General features: G+C 46.8%; 1 protein-coding gene across 1 annotated transcript; it reads left to right on the top strand.

Moving 5' to 3' along the window:
- Window positions 1-256: 256 nt before the first annotated feature.
- KCTD19 (potassium channel tetramerization domain containing 19) lies at window positions 257-24,159 on the top strand. Its single transcript, XM_066637920.1, has 17 exons — window positions 257-287; window positions 3,212-3,351; window positions 3,441-3,743; window positions 4,645-4,795; window positions 5,320-5,511; window positions 8,420-8,553; window positions 10,066-10,256; window positions 13,580-13,740; window positions 14,458-14,561; window positions 15,703-15,845; window positions 16,967-17,050; window positions 18,129-18,219; window positions 19,240-19,876; window positions 20,858-21,040; window positions 22,488-22,642; window positions 23,185-23,286; window positions 24,046-24,159. Exons 1-17 carry the CDS (start codon window positions 257-259, stop codon window positions 24,157-24,159), a joined length of 2,916 nt encoding a protein of 971 aa, XP_066494017.1.
- The last annotated feature ends 311 nt before the right edge of the window (window positions 24,160-24,470 follow it).

The raw sequence follows: 24,470 nt of genomic DNA, 5'->3' as shown, positions 1-24,470 counted from the left end.
AATTAGCATAAGTGTATTTAGGCTCTCACTAGAATTGAAAGTGTTCTGTGTGTTGCAAAACCGACTTCTGCAGTAGCTGCAGTCCCGCGACTGTGTCCCTGAGCACTTATAAACCCCTTCATGGTAAGTGGACTCACAAGCCAAGGAGCTACTGTAGCAGGCCAGTTTCCTCCCAGATTTTGACAGTAGGAGTGTTACGTATGCATTCCTCAACCTGGTGCACATGGCTTGCAGAGGCAGCCGCTGCCATGCACCCATGGTAGCGCCGCCAGCATCCTGTGTGGACAGTGAGTCTGGGTGAGATTGGAAAATGGAAGATTCCAGGAAATTTCAGGGCCCCCTTCTTTGGCTTTTGGCCCTGAGCCTGGATACAAAATACCCCCTTCACCCCCTTTCATGAGCCCTGTTCCTATGGCACTTCTAAAAAGGATCAAGGCACAAGTTCCCACAAAGCATACAGCAGCCATAAGAACATAAGAACAGCCCCACTGGATCAGGTCATAGGCCCATCTAGTCCAGCTTCCTGTATCTTACAGCGGCCCACCAAATGCCCCAGGGAGCATACCAGATAACAAGAGACCTGCATCCTGGTGCCCTCCCTTGCATCTGGCATTCTGACATAGCCCATTTCTAAAATCAGGAGGTTGTACATACACATCATGGCTTGTAACCCATAATGGATTTTTCCTCCAGAAATTTGTCCAATCCCCTTTCAAAGGCATCCAGGCCAGACGCCATTACCACATCATGCCGCAAGGAGTTCCACAGATCAACTGCTGAGTAAAGAAATATTTTCTTTTGTCTGTTCTAACTCTCCCAACACTCAATTTTAGTGGATGTCCCCTGGTTCTGGTGTTATGTGAGAGTGTAAAGAGCATCTCTCTATCCACTCTGTCCATCCCCAGCATAATTTTGTATGTCTCAATCATGTCCCCCCTCAGGCGCCTCTTTTCTAGGCTGAAGAGGCCCAAACGCCATAGCCTTTCCTCATAAGGAAGGTGCCCCAGCCCAGTAATCATCTTAGTCGCTCTCTTTTGCACCTTTTCCATTTCCACTATGTCTTTTTTGAGAGGCGGCAACCAGAACTGGACACAATACTCCAGGTGTGGCCTTACCATAGATTTGTACAACGGCATTATAATATGAGCCATTTTGTTCTCAATACCTTTTCTAATGATCCCAAGCATAGAATTGGCCTTCTTTACTGCCGCCACACATTGGGTTGACACTTTCATCCACCTGTCCACCACCACCCCAAGATCTGATCTGTCACAGGCAGCTCAGAACCCATCAGCCTATATGTAAAGTTTTGATTTTTTGCCCCAATGTGCATGACCTTACACTTACTGACATTGAAGCGCATCTGCCATTTTGCTGCCCATTCTGCCAGTCTGGAGAGATCCTTCTGGAGCTCCTCACAATCACTTCTGGTCTTCAACACTCAGAAAACTTTGGTGTTGTCTGCAAACTTTGCCACCTCACTGCTCAACCCTGTCTTTAGGTCATTTATGAAGAGGTTGAAAAGCACCGGTCCCAGGACAGATCCTTGGGGCACACCGCTTTTCACCGCTATTTTCAACCACTGTGCCATCACACATTGGTGTGCGGGGACAAATGGTCCCCAGGTGTGCCATGGGAATTTGGGAGAGGGTCATTAATTAGTAGGGCCATTGGGGGATATGAGCCCCCCATTGGCAGCACAATGTGCTTTGTCAATTGTTAAAAAAAACCGATGGTGTGCCTTGACCATTTTAGCACCTTGTCAGTGTGCTGTGAGACAAAAAAGGTTGAAAATCGCTGGCAAAGAGGGAGAAGCTGAGTCCTGGGTATGGGTTGTTCCAGGTGTAATTCCAGAAGGAAACCGCCACACACAAGGATGCCCAGGGAACTCTCCTCCAAGACTGTGTCTGCCACTGCCTTGGATCTCCCAGGTATATTTCCTTTGGGCACCCTGAATCTGCCTTGCTCCACAGTAGAGGACAAATATCCCGCAAATATCGTTGGTGCTGTGCTCCACTCCCAGACCTTTCTCCTGCAGCTTTGTTCATCCAAGCCAGAGATTTTCAACCACTATGTCCCATTAGCCTCAGTACGCATGCTCTTTACTAATGAGCATGCAAAATACGCAATACTAGTGTTGCAAAATATGCAATACCAGTTCAGACGTGGGCACATCAGTGTGCAGTGTTTCTCAAACTGTGGGTCAGGACCCACTAGGTGGGTCGCGAGCCAATTTCAGGTGAGTCCTCATTCATTTCAATATTTTATTTTCACTATATTAGACTTGATGCTACCATGGTATGTGACTGCATCTGGGGAAATGTTACAGTGCTGTACTTTTAACAGGCTACTATGTAAATGCCTTTAACAATGATAATGAATGGGACGAGTGTGGGTAGCATTGCAGCCTAGGATTGTGAAAAATTTCCCTGCTTGATGATGTCATTTTGGGTGGGTCCTGACAGATTCTCATTCTAAAATGTGGGTCCCGGCACTAAAAGTTTGAGAACCACTGGTGTATGGGGAGTGGTCCAGGTATCCCCAGATTCTCAGTAATGTGGAAAGAGTAATTTACATGGAGTGCCTGTTTCCTGGTGGCCCCAGTGTGGTAGGAGGAGGTCTTAACTATAAACAGAACATTTCTGATTGCCTCCTGATGCTGTGATTTTCATTCACTGTGCTGTGGTACATTGGTGTGCTGCGAATGGTCCACAAGTGTGCTGTAGGAGTTTGGTGGAGGGTCATTAATTAGTAGGGCAATTGAGGGTTGTGAGCACCACCACCCCCCACTAGCAGCATGGTGTGCCTTGTCAATTGCAAAAAAAAAACACCCAGTGGTGTGCCTTGTCAATTTCAGCACCTTGTCAGTGTGCCCTGAGATGAAAAAGACTGAAAATCACTGATCCAAACCTTTGCCTCCCTTCCCACTCCCCTGGAAGTTGCATCCCGTCCACTTGGCAGTGGTCCCACCTCCTACTTCTCTAGTCCTGGGGGAAGCCTGGGCAGGAGTGCCTCTGGGGATGTGCAGAGTGCCTTTCTCTCACCAGCACTGGGCCTCCAGGCCTTGGTAAGGCGAGGGCAGGAGTGCCTCTGGGCATGTTCAGAGTGCCTCTCTCTCTCCAGGCTTGGGCAGATGGGCCTGCAGGCTCTGGTAAGGCGAGGGAAGGAGTGCCTCTGGGCATGTGCAGAGCGCCTCTCTCTCTCTCTCCAGGCTTGGGCAGATGGGCCTGCAGGCTCTGGGAGGGCGAGAGAGCCCCTGCCCGCCCGTCAGGGAAACGGCTCGGTCACTTCGGGCCGTTGCCGGGCGACCGGCCGCGCGCCTGGCCGTTGAGCGGCCCCGGGGCCAGCATGGTAATGGCGGAGGCCGCACGGGGCGGGGCGGAGGGGCGGAGGGGGGCGGACGGCCGGGCTGAGCTGCTCTTCTCTTCGCTTCCCCGCAGGAGGAGCCCGAGGCGGCGGCGGCGGCGCGGGAGGCGTGCGAGGGCCCGCTGGTGCACCTGAACGTGGGCGGCTGGCGCTTCTCGGTGCCCCGCAGCAAGCTGGCGCAGTTCCCGGAGTCGCTGCTCTGGAGGGAGGTCGCGGCGGAGGCGGAGGAGGCGCGCCTCTTCCTGGACAGGGACGGCTGCACCTTCCGCCACGTCCACTACTACCTGCACACCGCCCGCCTCTCCTTCTCCAGCTGCGCCGAGCTGCACCTGCTCCACGAGCAGGCCCTGCTCCTGCGCCTCACGCCCCTCCTGCAGGTGGGCGCCCCGCCCCACTCCCCGCACCTGTGCTTCCCAAACTGCGGGTCGGGAGGGGCCCGCTGCTGGGTCGCCAAGGGAGGTGGAAAGATCAGGTGACTCCTTGCCTCAAGCCCTGGGGCTGTTCAGAAACCGGATCCTGCAGCTGCTGACTGCCCTGCAAAGAGCTCAGCTCCTGCAGTTTGCAAGTCTGTGTAAAGTCCTCACCCCAGCACTGTCTGTCCTAGTGGCTGTCTGCTGGTATTCATTTGCATCTTTTTAGATTGTGAGCCCTTTTGGGACAGGGAGCCATTTAGTTATTTGATTTTTCTCTGTAAACCGCTTTGTGAACTTCTAGTTGAAAAGCAGTATATAAATACTGTTAATAATAATTAATAATAAATATTTATCTCCCAGGGCTGGAGGCAATGAGTTATCTGATCTTTCATCACCCTTTGGTGACCCACCAACAATCAGGCAGCAAACCATCAGTGGGTCTGAACCCATAGTTTGGGACCAGTTTGCAGCCAGCACAACAACCACACAACACAACTACACAACAACCAGGATTCCTCTAGGGTGTGCAGGTGCCCTCAGTGTTGAGTGCCCCTTGCCTCCTGCAGCCCCCTAGGTTGACTAGACTCCTGCAGCATCCCAGCCTTGGTATGTGCTACTTCAGCCACCCCTTACCCATCTGCTTTGCTTGCTGGGGCTGCGTGCAGCATGGCTTCTCCTGGTCCCAGTGTGGAGACACTGGCATGCTCCATGGGCTCAGCAACTGCTGAGTCCGATACCACACAAGGGCTTTTGTGTTGAACTGGAACAAACACTGTTGGTGACTAAGCACTGTTATACAGAACATATTCCCACATTCCTTTGTGAGCAGCATGCATGTTAATGGGATATTTATCTGTCTTAACAGACTTTAGACAATTTGAAGGAAGGGAAGCATAATCTGCGTGTCCGTCCTGCTGATATACCAATATCTGAAAGAGCATCCATGAATTACTGGAGAACACGGAAGTGTATCAGCAAGCCTTCTGAATTTCCTCTTAAAAATCCAGCATTTACTGGTAAACATCCTTTGTAAAAAAACAAAAACAAAAACAAAAAAAACTCTGCCTGGTGTCAGGCAGGATCAAAATGGCATAATTACTGATCATAAACAAAATTCTTATATAACTTGTGAAAACTGGTTTCATCCACCCAGTATGAACCAGCGATTAGAGTGCTGGTGTTGGGTCTGGGAGATTTGGTCTCCAAGCCAGCCTCAGCTAGTTCATGGCTTGTAGAGCAAATCTGGGCAATTTCTGTCTCTCAGCATCCATAAGCCAATGATACTTTTGGTAAATGCATGGATTCAGAAATAAACCTTAAGATGAAATGTGGCACTTTGAAAAGCAGCTGCAGCTGCATACCTGCTCCCATCAAAAGATGTTTTTTTTCCCAGTGGCCCAAGCAGGGAAGATATCCATTATGCTTCCAGCCAAGAGTGGCTCTCAGCTAAGTAAGAATAGATGCAGATTTCCCCACATTTGTCTGGTTGCTCAAGCATACCTGGTGGTTGCCTCTGACACCCTGTTTCTTTTCCGGCTAGGGTTACACGAGAAAGCCCCCCTGGGCTTGATGGACACTCCATTGCTAGACACTGAAGAGGAGGTTCATTATTGCTTCCTCCCACTGGACTTGGTTGAAAAGTACCCTTCATTGGTCAATGATGACAACTTGCTCTGGCTGTCTGACAATGCTGTGCTGATCGAATGTGAAGGCAGCGAATTCCGCTTCATAGGTACGCTGGAGGAGGAGATGAGGACCAACCGTCTTCCCCTGTTCTTTGGTTTTAGATCCCAATGGCACTGTTGCTCACCAGGCCCATAGCCAGGATTCTAGAGGTGGGGGACAATGACTATTTTTTCAAGGGGGGCAATGATGTTGGTTATCTATACTGGTGGGCAAAATGAAAGGATAAGTATGGAGAAACATCAAATACCCATAACTCCCCCAAATTTCATGAAGAGAAAATAATGTGGGGTTTTTTTGGTGAAAGATGCATTCATTATCTGTAAAGCAATGTAACAATAATTGGCATTAAATAAATGCATCTCTGCATGCAATGTAAAATGTATTGCCTACATAGAAATAACATGCAACATATCCTTTCATTTACACACCAGTGCAATACACAGGCCTGCAACCCTGCAAAAGTAAAACATATCACTGTGATGCAGGTAGTATTTACTTGTATTGAAAGTGCCTATTTAACACCTATATAACGCCTATCTAGCACCTATATAACACCTATTTAGCGCCAATATAGTGCCTATTTAACACCTATTTAGTGCCTATCTAGCACCTATATGACACCTATACAGCGCCTATATGCCTATACCTATATAGTTCCTATTTAACACCTATCTAGCACCTATACAGCGCCTATCTAATGCCTATCTAGTGCCTATTTAACACCTATATAGCGCCTATCTAACACCTTCATAGCACCTATTTAATGCCTATATAGCACCTATATAACGCCTAACACCTATATAGCATCTATTTAACACCTATATAGTGCCTATACAGCACCTCTCTAACGCCTATCTAGTGGCTATCTAGCACCTATATAACATTTGTCGCTGACACATTGCTGATGCATTGATACATATTAAAATAAAATGTATTTACATGAAAGCAAGAGAAAAGATATGCTAGTCAAATACATTAACGTCATTGGAACACTAGTTTTTGTTTTACAATATTCATTACTTTTAAAAAGCAAAGTACAGAAGATTTGAATTTATGGAATCTACCTGGTTGAGCTGAATTCTTCCAACTTTCTGAGAGTTGAATCTCCTTAGAACCAGGGGTGGATCCAGTATCTGTTTGGGAGGGGGCCATGAGCACTATCTTCAGAGCCCAGGTCAACCAGGCAGGTAGCTGGTAACCAACCTGGGCTTATCGCTTCTGTGGACATTTGCTGGGCAGGCAGACCTGGGTCTGGGCTCTCACCAGGACTTGGAGCCCAGGTCTACCTGCTTGGGTAGACCAGGGCTCCTGATTGAGCTTATAGCCTACATAAGAAGAGCCCTGCTGAATCAGGCCAAAGGCCCTTCGTCCAGCTTCCTGTATCTCACAGGATGGCCCACCAAATGTCTCGGGGAGTATACAAAACAACTGATGCAATTATCAGTTACTGTATTTATCAGTTCAAATCAGTAAGCCAAGGGCAGAATACTGAGACCCTGGAGACCAAGAGTTGGACTAGATGCTAAGTGCTACATGTAAGCCAGAGAAGGAAACCTATGGAGACGTGTCTAAGAGGCAGTACCATCAAGCTCAACTGGGGAATATGTGGTAGGAAAATGAACAGCAGGCAGGATGGAGCTAAGGACTGGGAGCTGGGTCCACAGAAACGTACCTCTGCATACTTTTCTCCTTAAGCACTATGCTTTAATTAGTGACTTTCACCTTAACACAAATCACTGTTATTGTGTCCATAGTGGCAAGCCTTGGTTTCCACTTTCCCTCCAACTCAGACAGCAAACTATGGTTTGAAGCTAGTTTGCAATTCTGGTTTGGAGGATAAGCATAAACAGTTTGCCAATTCAGAAACACTGCAATGGCAAATTATAGTTTCCACAAAAGAGAAAGTAACAAAGTCTAAATCAGGGTGTCAAACAGAAAGCCCATAGGCTGAGTGTGGCCACTGAAAGCAATTTATCTGGCTCCCATTAAATGGGGCTCTTGCAGCTTGATAATGGGGCTCTCTCATATCTTCACAATATGAACAAAATGTGCCCATTTTTCTTCTGTCATTTGCAGCTAATGAGTTTTCGTGTGAGAACAATGTTTATTTAGGCTACTGTTATTTCTGGCCATCATCTGCTGAATGATAGCACTTTCTACTAAATGGTGTCACTTCTGGCCCTCAGCAGGCACCATGGATGCTAACTTTGGCCCTCTGTATTGTTATGTTGCATTGTACATTATGGAGCTTTGTAAGCCGCCTTGGTCATTTGCTTCAGCATGAGAAAGGCGGGATATAAATTATTCAAGTAAAAAAAAAATGTGTATGAAAATACATTTGACACCCTGGTCTAAATCATTATGCAAAATGAAATGACAAGTGGAGGTGCTAGAAATTCTTATTTATTTACCGCCAAAGAGCTCAGGGTGGTGTACACAGCCACTCCCCTCCTTTTGTCCTCATGACAACCCTGCGAGGTAGGTGAGGCTGAGAGAAACCGACTGGCCCAAGGTGACCCAGGAAGCTTCATGGCTGAGGGGGGATTTGAACCTGGATCTTCCAGGTCTAAGTCCACCTTCCAAACCACTACACCACCCTGGTTCTCTGGATTCTTCCTTTGTGGACTGCAAAAATTCCATATTTTTGAATCCTTCCCCATGTAATACACATGCGCACATAGAAACCATTGTGCATGTAGGAAACCAACACATCAGGGGAAGAGGTTTGTGCTGACCCTTTCATCATGTGCTTGTTTACTACATGCAGTGATTTGGAGGGGTTTGGATGGAGAAGCATTGTCAAGTATGAGTCTCATTCAATGCAAGTTTATGTCTCAGAACCTCTGTTTGCCCTCCACTGAAACCCCCAGGAATAAATACTTAAAAATGAAAATGACTTTAGTGCATTCTAATTCCTAACTCTGTGTTTTTTTTTGTTTTTGTTTTTAAATTAGCTAATTTTCTTCGCTCAGAAAAGATTCTTTTGCCCGACAACTTCTCCAGCATGGATGTTTTGGAAGCTGAAGCAGATGGACTAGGAATTCCTGAGCTTGCAGAAGCCGTGAAGCTCTACAGGAGCAACCCTGGTGTGGTTCTTATTGCATTTGGCAGCGTAAAACATTTTTGTATTAACTTTATCTGGGGACTGTGATGCCAAAAAGTTAGATGCAAATGTTATGAATATGAATAGGTTTCCAAGTGAACATGATTCACCTTGACTTTCCGCAAAATAAATGCAAGAGTATACTAGCCAAACTAGGATATTGCATTTAGTCAATCTTCTGAATGTGACATGTTAAACTGATAAAAACTATGTATTGTTAAAAGCAAAGAAACTATTTGTTTATATATCCAAGAAGGGGTACATAAAAATTACAGCTTTAATGCATTCCCAACTAACTTCAGCCAGTGTAACATTATAGTTTCAACCAAGGAGTACTGGGAACATTTTGTGAGAGAGCTGAGATCCCATTCCCCCCTCCTAGCAGAAGTCCTATTGCTGAAGGGAAGCCATATGCATTCCACTTCCATTGAATGGAATGGTCCACTATCTTGCCTGTGTGCTATTGTGCACGCTGCTACAGCTGCCCCTTCAGGAGGAAGGAGCAGGTGTGGGGGGAGAGCAAGGCGAGGGCAAGGATTGGCTGCTGCTCCGAATGGTCCTTTGTCTAGGTCACTGGCCACAGTTCTATGCAGTATATTTTTAATTATATATTGTATGCTGCTCTGATTGCTTTGGCTGAAGAGTGGCTAATAAGTATTTATACCATAATAAAGTGAATTAAATAAATAAAATAAGCAAGAGGATTTGGTCCTGGTTCCTTCTCTCTTCCCCGTTTGTCTTCCTTTTTCAGCCTGCTGCCAAAACCTCAGTGTGAACTGGAGGGGGGGACGGACGGACAGACTGCTGTATGTAAGGCTATTTATGTGTAACCATCACACAGATCTGCATCCTGAAAAGTGCTCTGACCTATCAGGCTACCTGACCTTGAAGCACCTTGACCAGCTGTCATGGTCATAGCATATTGACCAGCATATTGTCATGGTGCTTCAAGGTCAGGGAGCCCTGACCATCATAGTCTGGTCCTTCATGTTCGCTGCCTCTGCCTGCACTCTGGAAGTGGGATGGCCTGTGCTCTAATCATCGGTCTACGATGGCTAATATGCAAGGAGTGTTGGAATACTTACAGTTTTCCTTTGAGGAGTAGGATGGGACCAGATGACTCTACACATTTGTGTCTCTCTGAGTCTGCTACTGGGGCAACTGGTCCATTTCAGAATGATGGTGCAAACACACATTGAATTGTCTGCAATGAAGGATGTGGGAGAGGAGCAGTCAAACAAGGATTTTGAACTTGTTGCTTTTATGATATACTATAGCATTTGGTTTTATGGGTTGGGTTTAAACATTCTGTGACCACCTTAAGTTTACATGGTGGGCTTTTAAAGCCAAATAATTGGAGCCATTGGTACCTTTGCTTGATTACATAAAAATAGAGAGAACCATGAAGTGTCTAGAACTCTTAAACTGTTGTTGTTCATTACTCAGTTGTGCAATTTTCTTTTAGGCATCTACTCAGCGGTGACTTCTGATCTTCAGGGCTCTGTGCAGAGCACAAAGAAAAAGCAGCAGGACCCACAAGAAGCAGGAAGCCTCTCCTTGTACCCAATGGTGTTTGGTCTTTTAGTCAAATATCCTGATTCAGCTCTGGGGCAGCTCCACATGGAGAGTACCCTGGATGGGAACAAGCTCTATATATCAGGGAACGGAGTGCTTTTTCAGCATGTCATGTATGTCTTTTTGCAAGTCTGTTTTCCCTGCTTTCTAGAAAGAGTTTGGATGCTAGTCCAATCACCTCTTTTTTTCTTACTGTGCTTCTGTGGTTCTTCCTCGTGGTAAACATCCTGAGTGTGATATGTCAGAACAGTGATTCTCAAACTTTTAGCATCAGGACCCACTTTTTAGAATGAGAATCTGTCAGGTCCCACCAGAAGTGCTGTCATGACCAGAAGTGACATCATCAAGCAGGAAAATTTTTAACAATCCTAGGCTGCAATCTTGCCCACACCCAGGAGTAAGTCCCATTGACTATCATTGTTAAAAGCATATACATACGTAGTAGCCTATTAAAAGTACACATCTGTCACATTTCCCCCAAATGCAGTCACATACCATGGTAGCAAGCCTAATATATTAAAAATAAAATATTGAATGGGGACCCATCTGAAATTGGCTTGCAATCTACCTAGTGGGTGTCAACCCACAGTTTGAGAAACACTGTTTAGAAGTTAAGCTTCTAGTTCAGGACTTGCTGCAGGCTGGAATCCTGATACCTCCTCCTCCTGCTTCCCCTGCTGGCCACAGCTGAAGGGCTTCTTTCCCAATTTATTTTTGTTAAACAACAGTAACAAAAAATATAAATAAAAAATAAAAACTCAGCACATTAACCTGATTAAAGCATAGCTTAGTCAGGTCAATATTCACAATGATAGGTAGAATAAAATGCAGTATGGTTCCCTTTGAAAGGGAGATGCTTTCTTTTTAAACCAGGAAAGCAGGAAATAAGAAAACTCAGACAACACACAGTTTGGGAGGAATCCAAACTGAACAAGCATTGAGACCTTGAAACATTTTAGGGCCCAATCCTATCCAGTTTTCCAGTGCTGGTGCTACTGTGCCAATGGAATATGCACTACTTACTGTGGTGGGGGAGGCAGTCACAGAGGCCTCCTCAAGGTATGGGAACATTTGTTCTCCTACTTCAGAGCTGCATTGCTGTTGCACTGGTGCTGGAAAGTTGGATAGGTTTGGGCCCTTAGCTAGTAGGACACAGACTAGTTGCCTGTGCTCTCACTCAAATTCCAACTGAAGGGACTATTGTTTGTTCATTATTGTTTAGTGCTGTTTTTGGCAAGAGGCCATGATAACACCTAACAATCTTAAAAATGCAATTTAGAAATTCAAAAACATAAAAAATTAAAACTATCAGCTTCATCTTCCTCTCATGTGGAGGGGACCTATCTGCAGGCCCATAGCAAGGATTCTAGAGGTGGGGGGGACTATTTTTTCAGGGGGGGCAATGATGTCAGGTATCTATACTGGCGGGCAAAATGAAAGAATAAGTATGGAAAAACATCAAATACCCGTATCTCCTCCAAATTTCATGAAGGGAAAATAATTTGGTGGTTTTTTTTTTGAAAGATGCATTCATTATCTGTAAAGCAATGTAACAATAATTGGCATAGAATTAATGCATCTCTGCATGCAATGTAAAATGTATTGCCTACATAGAAATAACATGCAACATATCCTTTCATTTACACACCAGTGCAATACACAGGCCTGCAACCCTGCAAAAGTAAAACATATCACTGTGATGTAGGTAGTATTTACTTGTATTGAAAGTACCTATTTAACACCTATCTAGCGCCTATCTAACACCTGTACAGCACCTATCTAACACCTATATAATGCCTGTCTAGTGCCTATGCAACACCTAACTAGCACCTATATAGGGCCTACCTAGCACCTATCTAACATATATAGCATCTATCTAACACCTAAGTGCCAATCTAGCACCTATCTAGCCTATCTAGTGCCTATATAACACCTATATAGCGCCTACATAGCGCCTTTCTAGTACCTATCAAGTCTATCTACCTATCTAGCCTATTAACGCCTATGTAACACCTATATTACATTTGTTGATGACACATTGGTAATGCATTGATACATATTAAAATAAAATTTATTTACATAAAAGCAAGAGAAAAGATATGCTAGTCAAATACAGTAACACCATTGGAACACTTTTTTTTTTTTTTTTTACAATATTCATTACTTTTAAAAAGCAAAGTACAGAAGATTTGAATTTATGGAATCTACCTGGTTGAGCTGAATTCTCCCAGCTTTCTGAGAGTTGAATCTCCTTAGAACCAGGGGTGGATCCAGTGTCTGTATTTGGGAGGGGGCCATGAGCACTACCTTCAGAGCCCAGGTCAACCAGGCAGGTAGACCTGGGCTCTCAAATTGGAGCTCAGGTCTACCAGCTGTGTAGACCTGGGTTCCTGCTTGAGCTTATTGCCTCTGTGGCCATTTGCTGGGTGGGTAGACCTGGGCTCCTGCCTGGACTTGAAGCCCAGGTTTACCTGCTGTGTAGACCTGGGCTCCTGTTTGAGTTTATCAGTTCTGTGGACATTTGCTGGGCAGGCAGACCTGGGTCTGGGTTCCCACCTGGACTTGGAGCCCAGGTCTACCTGCTTGAGTAGACCTGGGCTCCTGATTGACCTTATAGTCTACATAAGAAGAGCTCTGCTGAATCAGGCGAAAGGCCCATCTGTTCTAGCTTCCTGTATCTCACAGTGGCCCACCAAATGCTTCAGGGAGCACAAAAGACAGCAAGACAAAACCTGCATTCTGGTGTTCTCTCCTGCATCTGGCATTGAGGTAGCCTACTTCTAAGATCAGGAGCTTGCACGTACCTATCATGACGTAACCTGTGATGGACTTTCCTTCAGAAATTTGTCCAATCCCCTCTTAAAGGCATCTAAGCAAGTTGCCATCACCACTTGCTGTAGCAAGGAGTTCCACAGACTAATTACACGCTGGGTAAAGAAATTTTTCTTTTGTCGGTCCTAACTCTCCCAACACTCAATTTTAGTGGATGTCTCCTGGTTCTGCTGTTATGTGAGAGGGAAAAGAACATCTCTCTAGCCATCCGTTGCATAATTTTATATGTCTCAATTTGAGCAAGTACCCTGCACTGAAGAGGAATTCTGGTGGGTTCAAGGCACACAGGCACTTACCTTGGCTCACAGTCCAATCAATACCTATGGCTGCACCCTTTGTTGGTTTCACCCTTATACCTTTTTTGGGTTGGCAGGTGTAACTCTTTTCCAAGCTGTCCAGGGAAGAGTCCATAAGACTATTCTTTGGAAGTCTTTTTGCTTTACAAAATGCAAAGCTTTTGTATCTAAGGCCTTATATAGGAACTTGTGGAAAAGAAAAGAATTAATAGAAAAAAGTCTTGGATGATGATTTCAGAAGGAATATACCAACATAGCTGAAATAAGTGAGGAATTTCTTGTAAGTCTTTTTCTCTTTGTGTGCAAAGGAATTGGTTAGGAACTTGTAGGCTCCCTCTTATACGAAATATGTCTGAGCTTCCAGAACTCTGTGCCTATTTGGATCAAATGGACATCATCTATGAGCCCATGAAGGATGCTTTAAAAATATATCTCAAACAAAAGACACCCACAGCTGCCACAGGAATGGGTAAGTCAGCTGCTTTCAGTTCAGTTCTGTTGAGCATTTGTGGAGACAGCTCTTTTTTGAACAATATTGAGAACCACCTGTAATAAAAGAGCCGCGTAAGACACTTCCCACATGAACCATGATGGTTTCAAAATGATCAGTCATGTGTATCAGTAATGCCATTACAATTCTGCATTGTTTATTGATGGTCATAATACTCCGATTCATAATTACAACAGTGCACTCTGTTGCTTAGAGACTCCACAGAAATGTGATTGTGGCATTCCTCCAATCCCCACAGGTCTATGTTTCTTCCACTTACTGCACTTACATCTCATTATCCAGCAGCTGCTAGACATCCTAGTGGAGCATGGCACACGTTTGAATTTCAAAGGAAGAGGATGACAGAGGAGGCACTGGGAGCAGCCTACAGTCCTATCCAAGCAGAATCTCAGCCCCTCCTCCCACACACACAGACTGACAAATGCAGCCCATTCACCTGGCAGACTGCATGCACAACTTGCCATGGATGGTGATTCCATAAACTCATAGCAATGTTGTTTTATGCACAGGGGTGCAATTGGATGGGGGGGGGGGAAGTGAAGCAGAGCTCATTTTCATAGATCAACCTGTCAGCCATGTTTCCCTCTCTTGTAAACCCCTGCCTTTGTGTTACAAAAACTCCAATACTGGACATTTAAAATTCCATTCTATACAATTTTGGATTGTATCTTTTAGATGCAGACTGGGCTGCAGAAGTAAAGGTCTTTTCACACCATCATATTGTCAAAGTGTATGTAGGATGTCACTGGTACGCAACTTACTTACAAACATTGTTGAAGGTATGTTGCCTTTCTTAACGTGAAGTTTATTGGTTGAAAATTCTAAGAGCTGCACTGCTTTTTCTGGACATATAGATTATCACTGTTGTGTTCTACATCCATGTACAACATTTTGTCAGGAAAGATTAGTATGTATCCTCCCTGACAAAGCAAGTTTTCTGTGCGATTCCAACCTGCTCTCTTCCATTTTCAAGAAGCCGAGAAAGCTTTCTCACTTGATTGCCTTGCCTGTAGAAACTGACCCTTAATTGACTGCAGAGGTCTTCAGCAGGCAGGTCATGACCCAGAAGTGGGTTGCAGTTCCACCTCAGGTGGGTTTTGGCAGTGCTGCCTCCCAGCCTCTTGGTTAGAGACTCACAGCCCAATCCAATGCTTCCCAGCACCCAGGGCTGCACTGGCACCGAAATGGTGAAAACTGCATCCAGCAGGCTGGGAAGCAGCACCAGGACTTCTTGGGGTAAGGGAGCTTATGTTTATGCTTCCTTACCCCGTGTAAGACCCAGGTGGCCCCAATGGGTCTCCTTGGATCTGTACCTGCTATTGAGTGGGTGCAGAATCAAGGAGACCCATGTTGGGTCTTCTGGGCTGGGAGGGGGGTCAGGCTATAGCAGCAGAGCATTCAGCTGTCTCATCTGGAAGGTGGAATTAGGGCAAAAATAAAAGGAGAGGTTTTGCCCCTCCTTGGTGGGCAGTAGTTAGAACCAGGGCTTTGATGTGGCCACTAGGAGCACCTTCTAGATTCTGTCTTGGTGGCATAGTGAACATGGAGTCACCTTTAAAAAATATCTTCTGAAATAAGCTTGGAAGGGTCCAAGAAAAGCTGCTAAGTCATCCGTTTTGGTTTTCGTATCCTTTTGAGTACAACGTGGCTGCCTTGCTTTGACTGTTGACAGTGGTTACTGGTACATGATTGGAGAGAGAGCAGAAACATCACATAAGTAACCTGTAGTAGCCCACAATTATTACACTGTGTTCTGTATACCACACTGACCCTTTTTAATTCAGAATGCTCAGATCAATCAGCAGCAATAAATTTGCCTTGCCTAGGTGTTGTGGGAAAGAGAAGGATTAAATAACTCTCTCGTCAATGAAGTTACACTTCTGTTTATTCCTAAAGGGTTTTTTTTCTCCCTTAAACCAGTTTCCAGAGCTGCTGTCAAATTGCAGAAAAACATATTGGATTGCTTATGGGCAGAGCCTCCTCATCCATGGAGATGGACAAATATTTCGACACATCCTCAACTTTCTCAGACTTGGCAAGCTGTTCTTACCTTCTGAATTTAAGTGAGTGAACAGGTAACCCTGTGGAGTGTTCTGTAACAGTGTTGACCAAGCAGTTTGTTTCTTTTGGCTTTGTTATCAAGAAGTCACTGCCTCTCAGCCGACTCCTTACATGTATCAGTTCCCTGTTTAAGTGAAACAGTATATATCCTCCGTATAAATGAAGGGCCAATGGGACTTCATTGTGTCTTTGGTCCTGGTGTGTTTGCTATTTCTAATGTCATTGGGGAAAAAGATCTGGGGAGAAGACAGGCTGACTGAGGGAAGTCATGTCCAGTGGTTAGCATGCATGCACCCCTTCTGCCCTCCACCTTCCCTTGACTAGATAAGCAGCTGAACACAGGAGAACCTCGATAGTATTTACCTGCTGCCACCACCATTTCTAGTTACAGACCAGACTGTCTGGGGAAAAAAATCCCTTTCAGGGATGAACCCCAGGGGTTCTTATTAAAAATCAAACATATGGTAATGTTTGCCAGGCAAAGAGATGTTACAACCCACTGAATTACCCATGAACATGGACTAGGCAGGCCAAGAGTCACCATGTTATGTATTAAAATCCAAGGAATCATGGAGTGAGGATGCTGTGGGGCAGAGAGAAGCTGAAAGCCCCCCCCCCAAGAGTCCCACTCTGAGGCCAGGTGAGGTAAGAGACAACTAGGGTGGGTAGCCCACCCCCTCCTGGTCCCAATCCCAGTCACGCAGCTCACACATGCTATTAGCCTTGTGGAAGAAAGCTCCCACTAGAGCCAATGGAATCCTTTTTTCCAGAGCATGCATGAATGCATGGAGAGTCCTGATCCAGTTTGGACCTCCCATACTTGCTCTCTACATAAGAAAAAGCATGAAGAGAAGGGCGAAAGATAGAAGGCAAAACCACACCTAGTCTGGTCTTCAGTTTAGCAAATATGGGTTGCTGCTGGGCTTTGTGGTGTTGAGTGTTCCAGCAGCTCCTCCTGGCGACCCCTCACTGCCCGAGCTGTTGGGTTAGTTTTCTGTGATCAAGGAGTGCTGGACACCTTGGTAGCAGTTGCTTTAGTTGTAAACACCTCAAGGTTAACAGCCATAAAATCCCAGTGCTGCTGGTTTACACATCTCCCTTGAATTTCCTTTCCGATGGACAGAGAATGGCCTCTGCTGTGCCAGGAAGTGCTGGAGTACCAGATCCCTTCCCTCATCGAGGCTCTTTACCAGTATGACACCTACAGGTAAAGGAAAGGTTTTCTCCAGTGTCTTTTATTGTTTTGATCACATAAGCATCATGTGCATGTTGCCTGTCTCCTGCTGGGGCTGGGTGGTTGGGGGCAGTTTTGTGGATTGGCTGGTGTGTGTTCTAGACCTGCCTTCCCTCTTCCTTTGTCCCCACCATGAGTATTTCTGGCCAGTCATGCGAATGGTGAGTGTAAGTCTCATGGTTGGACTTGAACCCCTCTTGCCTAGCTCTCAGCCTGCCTCTTTGTGCAGTGAGCTACCAGCCCCCTCCTTTGCATGAGTACTTTTGTGGGTCCCCTTGTGACTCATCCCAATTCCTCCCTGGCAAAAGAATTCCTTCCAGCTGGGAATGTTCCCATAGAGACTCAAACCCTTGTGGTGTGTGTGTGTGTGTGTGTGTGTGTGAGAGAGAGAGAGAGAAGACGGACAACTTGTGTATTTGTTTCACATGGTTGCTCTCTTTTTACTCTTGCTCTGCTGAAAAAGGCATTCCTGGGATGAGGGAACCTGAATCCTGGGTATAGGGATTTGCTGCTAATGTCATAGTACCTCTTGCAGGGGTGAGGGTGCTTTTAGCATGAGTGTTGTGTGTGAGAGAGATGCACTTGGGACATCTCCCCATGGTTCACCCTGACGGCACTTCTCTGTCAGCTTTGGGGCTGGGTGGATGCGATAACTGGTTCCTTGGAAGTCACGCTAATAGTGCACTGATAATGCATCAATGTCAGGCTGCCACTATGGGGTGATGGGCTGCGTTCGGGTTCCTTGGATGCTGCCGGCCTAGCATTGCTTGGACTGGCTTAGGATGTGACGGGCTTTGCGTTGGCTGCCATATGACATCAGCATGAATGGCATCCGAATAGGACTGGGCCACCAGTTCCACTTTTTCTGGCACAGAAACCTCTGGTCTCCTCTTCTGTCTTTGCCTCTTAATAGGAAGAGATAAGCAAGGACCTTCTTTCAGGATGTGGGCAACATCCTGATGCATGGCAGAGGCATGAGACGGTCCAGAGCTACAGCTGGTATGGAAGAGGTTTGTTGTTAAATGCTGGCTATCAAATCCTTGCTTTGCAGATCCTGGGTAAAACAGCAGGAAACTCCCAGCAATGATTTTCCGTGTGGAAATCTTGAGAAGGAACAAGGATCCACTGGAGACCCTCAAGATGTAAGCTTAGTTTCCACTCATTTTTTTCCTCCGCCTCCTCTATGGGTTTCTGTCTCTGTCTTACCTTTCCTGGCTAAGGCGGCTGACAAAAATCCAGTAAAAACACAGAACACATCGATGTGATCAGGCACAGGATAATACTTTAATTGTACTTCTTGGGCAGTGGTGGAGGTTCCGGAGTCCTTGAGGGGAGGGGTGCTTGCCCTGGGAGTCAATTAGCCGCCACCAGCTGGTTGGAGCCTCCTCCTTTTCCATGGGCCAGCATTCGTAATGGAGTGTTGTCTGACAGCTGCTCCCCACCATGCCTGCCCCCACAATGTCCCATGAAGCACTGCAGCACTACAGGAGATATTGCAGGGGAAGAAGCATGGCAGACAACTGCTTGCCAAACACTGACCCATAAACAAGAAAGGAAAACTGTGTTCATCATTACACTCAGAGGTCACAGTATGGAGGGCCCCTCAAATCTGGAATTGGCCCTGTATTCAGCCACACAACAGCTCCTACTGTTGCTCCTACTCCTACACACAACCCCCACACCTACTACGTGTCTGACAAAAGCTTGAAGGCTTGATTCTGCTGGCCCTTTGTTCTGCAGTGCCTTCAGATTCCTGAGCACCTCTGGGTGACACGCTTCTGTCCATGTTCACTTTGATACTTAGGGAAAGGTTAAAGGATGGGAGTAACTTTCTGGGAAGGTCTTAGCAGGGTGGGGCTTGCTCAAGTGGACATTTGGCATGAAGAGCTACAGGTCCACTCAGGCCTTGGTGTGTAGCAGGTTCACCTTTGAAATCTCAAACGTTCAGCTGCAGCTGCTTCTTCCAGGGATTTCTGAAAGCAGAGCTTCTGTAAGTAGTCTAGAGATCGCCAATAGGGAATTCTCATCATCTAAAAAAAAATCCTACAATTCCCAGTGTTCCTTGGGAAAATTCTTATGGTTAAACTAATTGAAAAGCAGTAGTGTGATTGGGGAGCGAAAATATATCCTTAATTTGATACTTCTCCCCCCTCCTTTTGGAGCATTCCTATCTTGCTGTAGATTTAAACCAATGTGCCAATAACTGGCGTACAGTCAGAGATGCACAGGATGTGGAAGACAATGACCAGGGAACAGAAAGGTATACCCGCATTTCCCCGAACAAGGGAACAAAGCGAAGAAACAACTGGGAAGGCTACACTCACTCCATAGATGGGTGGGGAAACTGCAAACAGCCAGAAAGTCCCCCAAGGAAAAGAGGAGCAAGAGGCAATGTAACAAAGAAAGCTGAGAGCAGAGACACTCCTATCCAGAAGCTCATTTCCCTGGTGCAGGGCTGGGATATGGTGAACTGCAAGCGCTATGAAGTTCAGCAGGTGCCAGGGTCTGCGGGCATCAGGGCAGAGGAAGACCCCAAAAGAAAGCCTTCCTGCAGCTTGCCACCAGCCCTTGGCCTGGGAGGCAGCAGTCTTCAGCAAGCTGGAAATGGCATTGTCATCCATACCGCGCCAGGCATTCAGGGAGAGGTGCCAAAAGCTGGAGAGTGCCCGCTGGGCACCCCAGCTTCCGATGGACGGCTGGCCAAGACTGGTGGGTCAAGTACTCCTAAGGACATTCGTCTGTCAAAGGAAAGCATTGCAGTCAAGGAGCGGAGCGACCAGGGAAAAGAGAGACAGGGAGGTGAGTGCACTGCGAGGGATGGCCATCACACCAGGCAGTGCCACCTGCCATCACACCAAAGGAGCAGAGGGGGAATTATTTAATAAATTTATTTATTTACAGAGTTTCAATCCCACCTTTCTTCCCTTGAAGGGACCAACAGCAGCTTCCCTTGCAACAGATACAGGGTGTTCAGTCCTGCCCATTCCAGGGAAAAAGTAGCTAGGGCTGCAATCCTATCCACACTTTCCTGGGAGTAAGCCCCATTGAACAGAATAGGACTTACTTCTGAATAGGCATGCATAGGATTGTGCCCTAATTTGCCCCCTTGCACCCCTACAATTGCCAACACACTTGGGGGGAACCTGGCACCACTCCGGGCATTCATCTGCAATCCCTGTCCCATTCCCTCCTGCCACCCTGCTTTTCTCTTCTTCTTTTCCACTTCTCCACTCCCCCAGAACTTGCCACCAGAGGCGAAACAAGACAGCTCTCCACACAGGTCAGAAAGAAGTTGTGTGCTTTTTTGAAAGGCAAAATAAAAAGGAAATGGGAAAAGGCCAAATGAACCAGAACAGGCACTTGCACTAGGCAAGACAGTGAGGGGCTGGTGCCTTGAACTGCCCCTTCAAAATCTGGGGCCAAGAAGATGCTCTTGGCCAATGGCCAGGTATGGGCAAAATTCAGCAGGGATCAGAATCTCTGGCTTCCCAATACGCAGCCTGGCCAAGCTGTTTTTGCAAACGTGCAGGCTACAAAGGCCCGGCTGGCAGAGATACAACACTGATAGCCTAGCCAACTCCAAGACACATACCTATAAAGCTTGCTTGGCAAGGTGGAGGGTCCCTTTTCACTATAGGTACATCCTAGTAAGTGTGCTGAGCAGCCAAGAGTATGGAATCAAAACAGTCCAATTCTTCCTTTGACATGAATAAATCCGTTGTTGTGTTAACGTTATACCAGTTGTGTTCTTTGTTTCTGATTCAAGCCCCTTCTCCGCAGGGGCAATCCCTGAACAAACCACTGCTGTTGTTGATGGCAGCATTGGGCTGATCCTTAAAGTTGAGCATCCTCCAGTTGTGGCTTGTGATGGTTCTTGTGTATCTCACGAAGACAGTGTCCTCTACTATGTGCATCGGGAAGACGTCAAACTGGCCGGCATGTGCACATCACCTGCCACCAAAGGTACCACCCATCCCTAGGAAATCACTTTAGGCTGTGGAGGGGTGGTGGGGTGGGGGCATGCCTGCCCACCCACCTCTGCTGTTCCTTCTCCTCCCTGGATTCAAAAATGAAAAGTGAAAAATGCAGAAGTGCAGAAAGCAAGGCCCCTTGGCGTGCTAACGTGACGCCCTAGCCCTCTACTCTCTTCTCCAGGCTTCTGGTACCAATCCATTCTCATCTCCTTTTTGAATCCAAAGTGAGAGAGGAGGAGGAGCAGAGCTGGCAGCTGGCCCGCCACTGAGTAAGGTGTAACAGAGGTGGCATTTCACATGTGTCCTCTGGCTTGCAAATGTTGTAAAAAAAGGAAAAAAATCCATTTCTGGTTTCCTTTTCTTTTTCATTTTACAACATTTTCAAGCAGGGAAGGGGCTGCAGAGGGGATGGCAGGTGCCCCAGACTCTCTGGAGAGCCATAGCGAACCCCAGATAAGTGAAAAACCCTTTCCCTGCCCAGCAGCAGTGCGATCCTGGGATCAGGTTGTTGCCTTCCCCCACCACACAAAGACTTGCAGGTTCCCAAAGCCCAAGTAGGACTTTGAGAACCACCTGTCTGGTAATGCCTGGAGACAGAATTCAGAGTATTTTGGCAAGCACTGAGGAGTTGAAGGGTGGGGTGGGGGGTCATCTCTCTGGAACAGCTATGAACACAGAGAGCCTCACTGGTTAATGATGAAACTCGTTATGTTTGGGAGGGGTTTTCTCTAATGCTTTATTAGGGATTACTAAGCATCAGCAATTTCAGCAAGGTGTTGAGAGAAAGACTTGCTCAGGTAATGGTGCCATGCTCCATGCTCAAATCTGACTGGCTATTGTATTGGCAAGCATTTCCTTGGTTGGTGAAGGGGGGGATGTGGCTTACCTGTCATGCTTATGTCACTGGAAGTGACCTGCTCTGTTGGCCTCATCCTGACACTGAACCTGCTTCCTATGCAAGGAAAGTCGTGGTTGAGATGGCATGAAGAGAGGTGGGCCTGCCTTTTGGCAGGCATTTGACCTGTGACTGCTGCTGCTACTGCTGTGTTTTCTATCACCACCCCATAATCCACAGGTGTACGCTGCATGCACAACCTATATTTACAGCCCATTGGCAGGGCCCAGGGGACCTACTGAGATTGCCTTTCAGTGTAGTTGGAGGACCTTCTGGCAGTTCCACTCATATGTTCTGGGACGCCATCCATCTGCCTTGGCCAGCTATGCAGCTCATGGTTGTGAGGGTGGAACTGTGAATCGTCTGCCTTGTGGGGAACCAGTGGCGCAATCGCATTGCCTCAGTCAGTTGGTGAGGCTTTGTGAGGGCTACAAACAAGGGATCCAGTGTGGGGAAGGGAAATGGGCCATTCTAATGCTTTGCTTCTAGTCCCCAAGTGTGACAAGGCACTTGTTGACACCCCTGATTCCTTTACTTTTAGATGTTGTTTTTCTGAGCTTTCCGTTGTCACAAGAAGAGATCTTCTATGCCCGGAAGTGCCATTGCTTTCTCACCGACGTCATCTTGGAGTCCATAAGGCAGAAGGACCCCAAAGAAATGACAGCCAAAGTGGAGCTTCTGGTGCAGAAGCTGTGGGTAAGCTGGTATGGTGTGACATGACTGTTCTGTGCATCAGGGAGGTCTCTGCCCCAGCAGTCTTCTCTGGAAGGAGTGGCGAGCCTCAGCCACTGCCACAAGCTCCACTGGCCCCCTCACAGGCTGGAGCAAGACAAGCATTCCAGCCTTCCTTCCAGGTTCGGAACTCAGATTGGCTCTTGCAGGCATGGAGAGGTTTGGTCATGAAAAAGGCCATAGGCAATAGGCCCAGCTCTGGCCTTCATGTCTGTTCCACTGAAGCCTTTGCATAGGTGAGAGGAAGTCCCCGCAGCCTCTATCTGCCTGGCCATGGTGATCCATGGCTCTCACTGGGATGTTGCTTCCAGGGCTGCTGGGCCAACTTGCTGGAAGCCCCCCTGGGCCTCTTTTCCCATCTCTTGAGGGGTGGCCAGTTCCACTACACATGTCTTCAGAGCCACATGGCCCTCAAATGAATCCCAGAAGGGCAAGAGAAAGCACAGCCAGGCTGCCGTGTGGTTGGCTGTGGCAAGTGGAGGTTGAGCACCCCCCCTGTGTTGCAGAGACTGCAGATCACAGCGAAGGAGTTTGTGGCGGACTTGCTGAATGCAGCACCTTTCAAAGCCGACAGTCATGTTTGTGAGAAGCTCCTGAAATGGGTTGAAGTAAGTCTGAAGTACTGATTCACCTGGGAAGATTCCTCAGAAGTCAAGTAGCCTTCAGATCTTTCAGACATGGACCCACCTAACCTTGGTCTGGAACATGGAACCCCCTCTGAGGAGGGTGCATGGGGTACATTGTACCTGGGCCTGGGTTTCAAAAAGGGGGCCTGGGAGCCAAAGGGAGCTCAGGAACCAAATTCACATTTGAAGGGAGAAGGGGTCCCCAAGAAACTTCGTACCCCCTGATAAAATCCCTCTCAGTGGTTCTGATGTGGGACTCAGTTTTTAGTTATATATTGAAGTGAGGATTTGTTTCCTCTTTTTCCCCTGCTCTATTTTATTTTTTTATTTTTCACATTTTTATACCACCCTTCCTCCAAAGAGCTCAGGGCGGTCTACACAGCTGCTCCCCTCCTTTTGTCCTCACAACAACCCTGTGAGGTAGGTGAGGCTGAGAGAAAGTGACTGGCCCAAGGTCACCCAGGAAGCTTCATGGCTAAGGGAAGATTTGAACCTGGATTTTCCAGGTCTAAGCCCACCTCCCAAACTACTACACCACCTCTCTATCTCTCCCTGCCTCTCTATCCAAGATGGTGCTGGTGTCATGGATGTGGCCCTCTTGGGACAGGAGCCCATCTCTGCACCCAGATACAGGATTTGGCTCACACTTCACATGGAGTGCTTTCTGTAGAGTATCCTGGCAAAGGGCACTTCCTAGCTGTTTGCAACACTTTTAGCTATCTCTGTGTTTTTCCCTTTCAGTTTACTCTGCCATTTGCCTGGAAATACAGTGGCTGCATTGACCTGCTGATACAAAAAGGATACTTCAAATCACTCTCTCATTTTGTCATTGGAAAATACTTACACAAATCTTAATAAAGCCTAAGCTCTTGGTTGACAGCCTTCAGGGAGCTTATTTTGTGGGGAAGCATTCAGAAGTATGCCACACACACAAACACACCCTCTGCCTGCAGCTGAAGTGACCACGCTGCAGGCACTGCCCTTTCAGTCTATCTCAAAGGACTGCAAGAGCAACATTTGGGGACAGACACTCCAGACCATAGGGTGAAGTGCCTCCTCTCTCACTTGCTCCACAGATGCTCCAAGTCCCTCCTTGAGAACAGAAGAGAGCACATCCCAACTGGCTGCCCTTGTGTCTTGCTTTTCTGAGGTCAAGCTTGCTTCCA

Source organism: Tiliqua scincoides, chromosome 9 (genome assembly GCF_035046505.1).
Source record: "Tiliqua scincoides isolate rTilSci1 chromosome 9, rTilSci1.hap2, whole genome shotgun sequence".
Taxonomy (NCBI): domain Eukaryota; kingdom Metazoa; phylum Chordata; class Lepidosauria; order Squamata; family Scincidae; genus Tiliqua; species Tiliqua scincoides.
The sequence above is the reverse complement of the archived record's forward strand: the minus strand, read 5'-3'. Positions and strand labels throughout refer to the sequence as shown.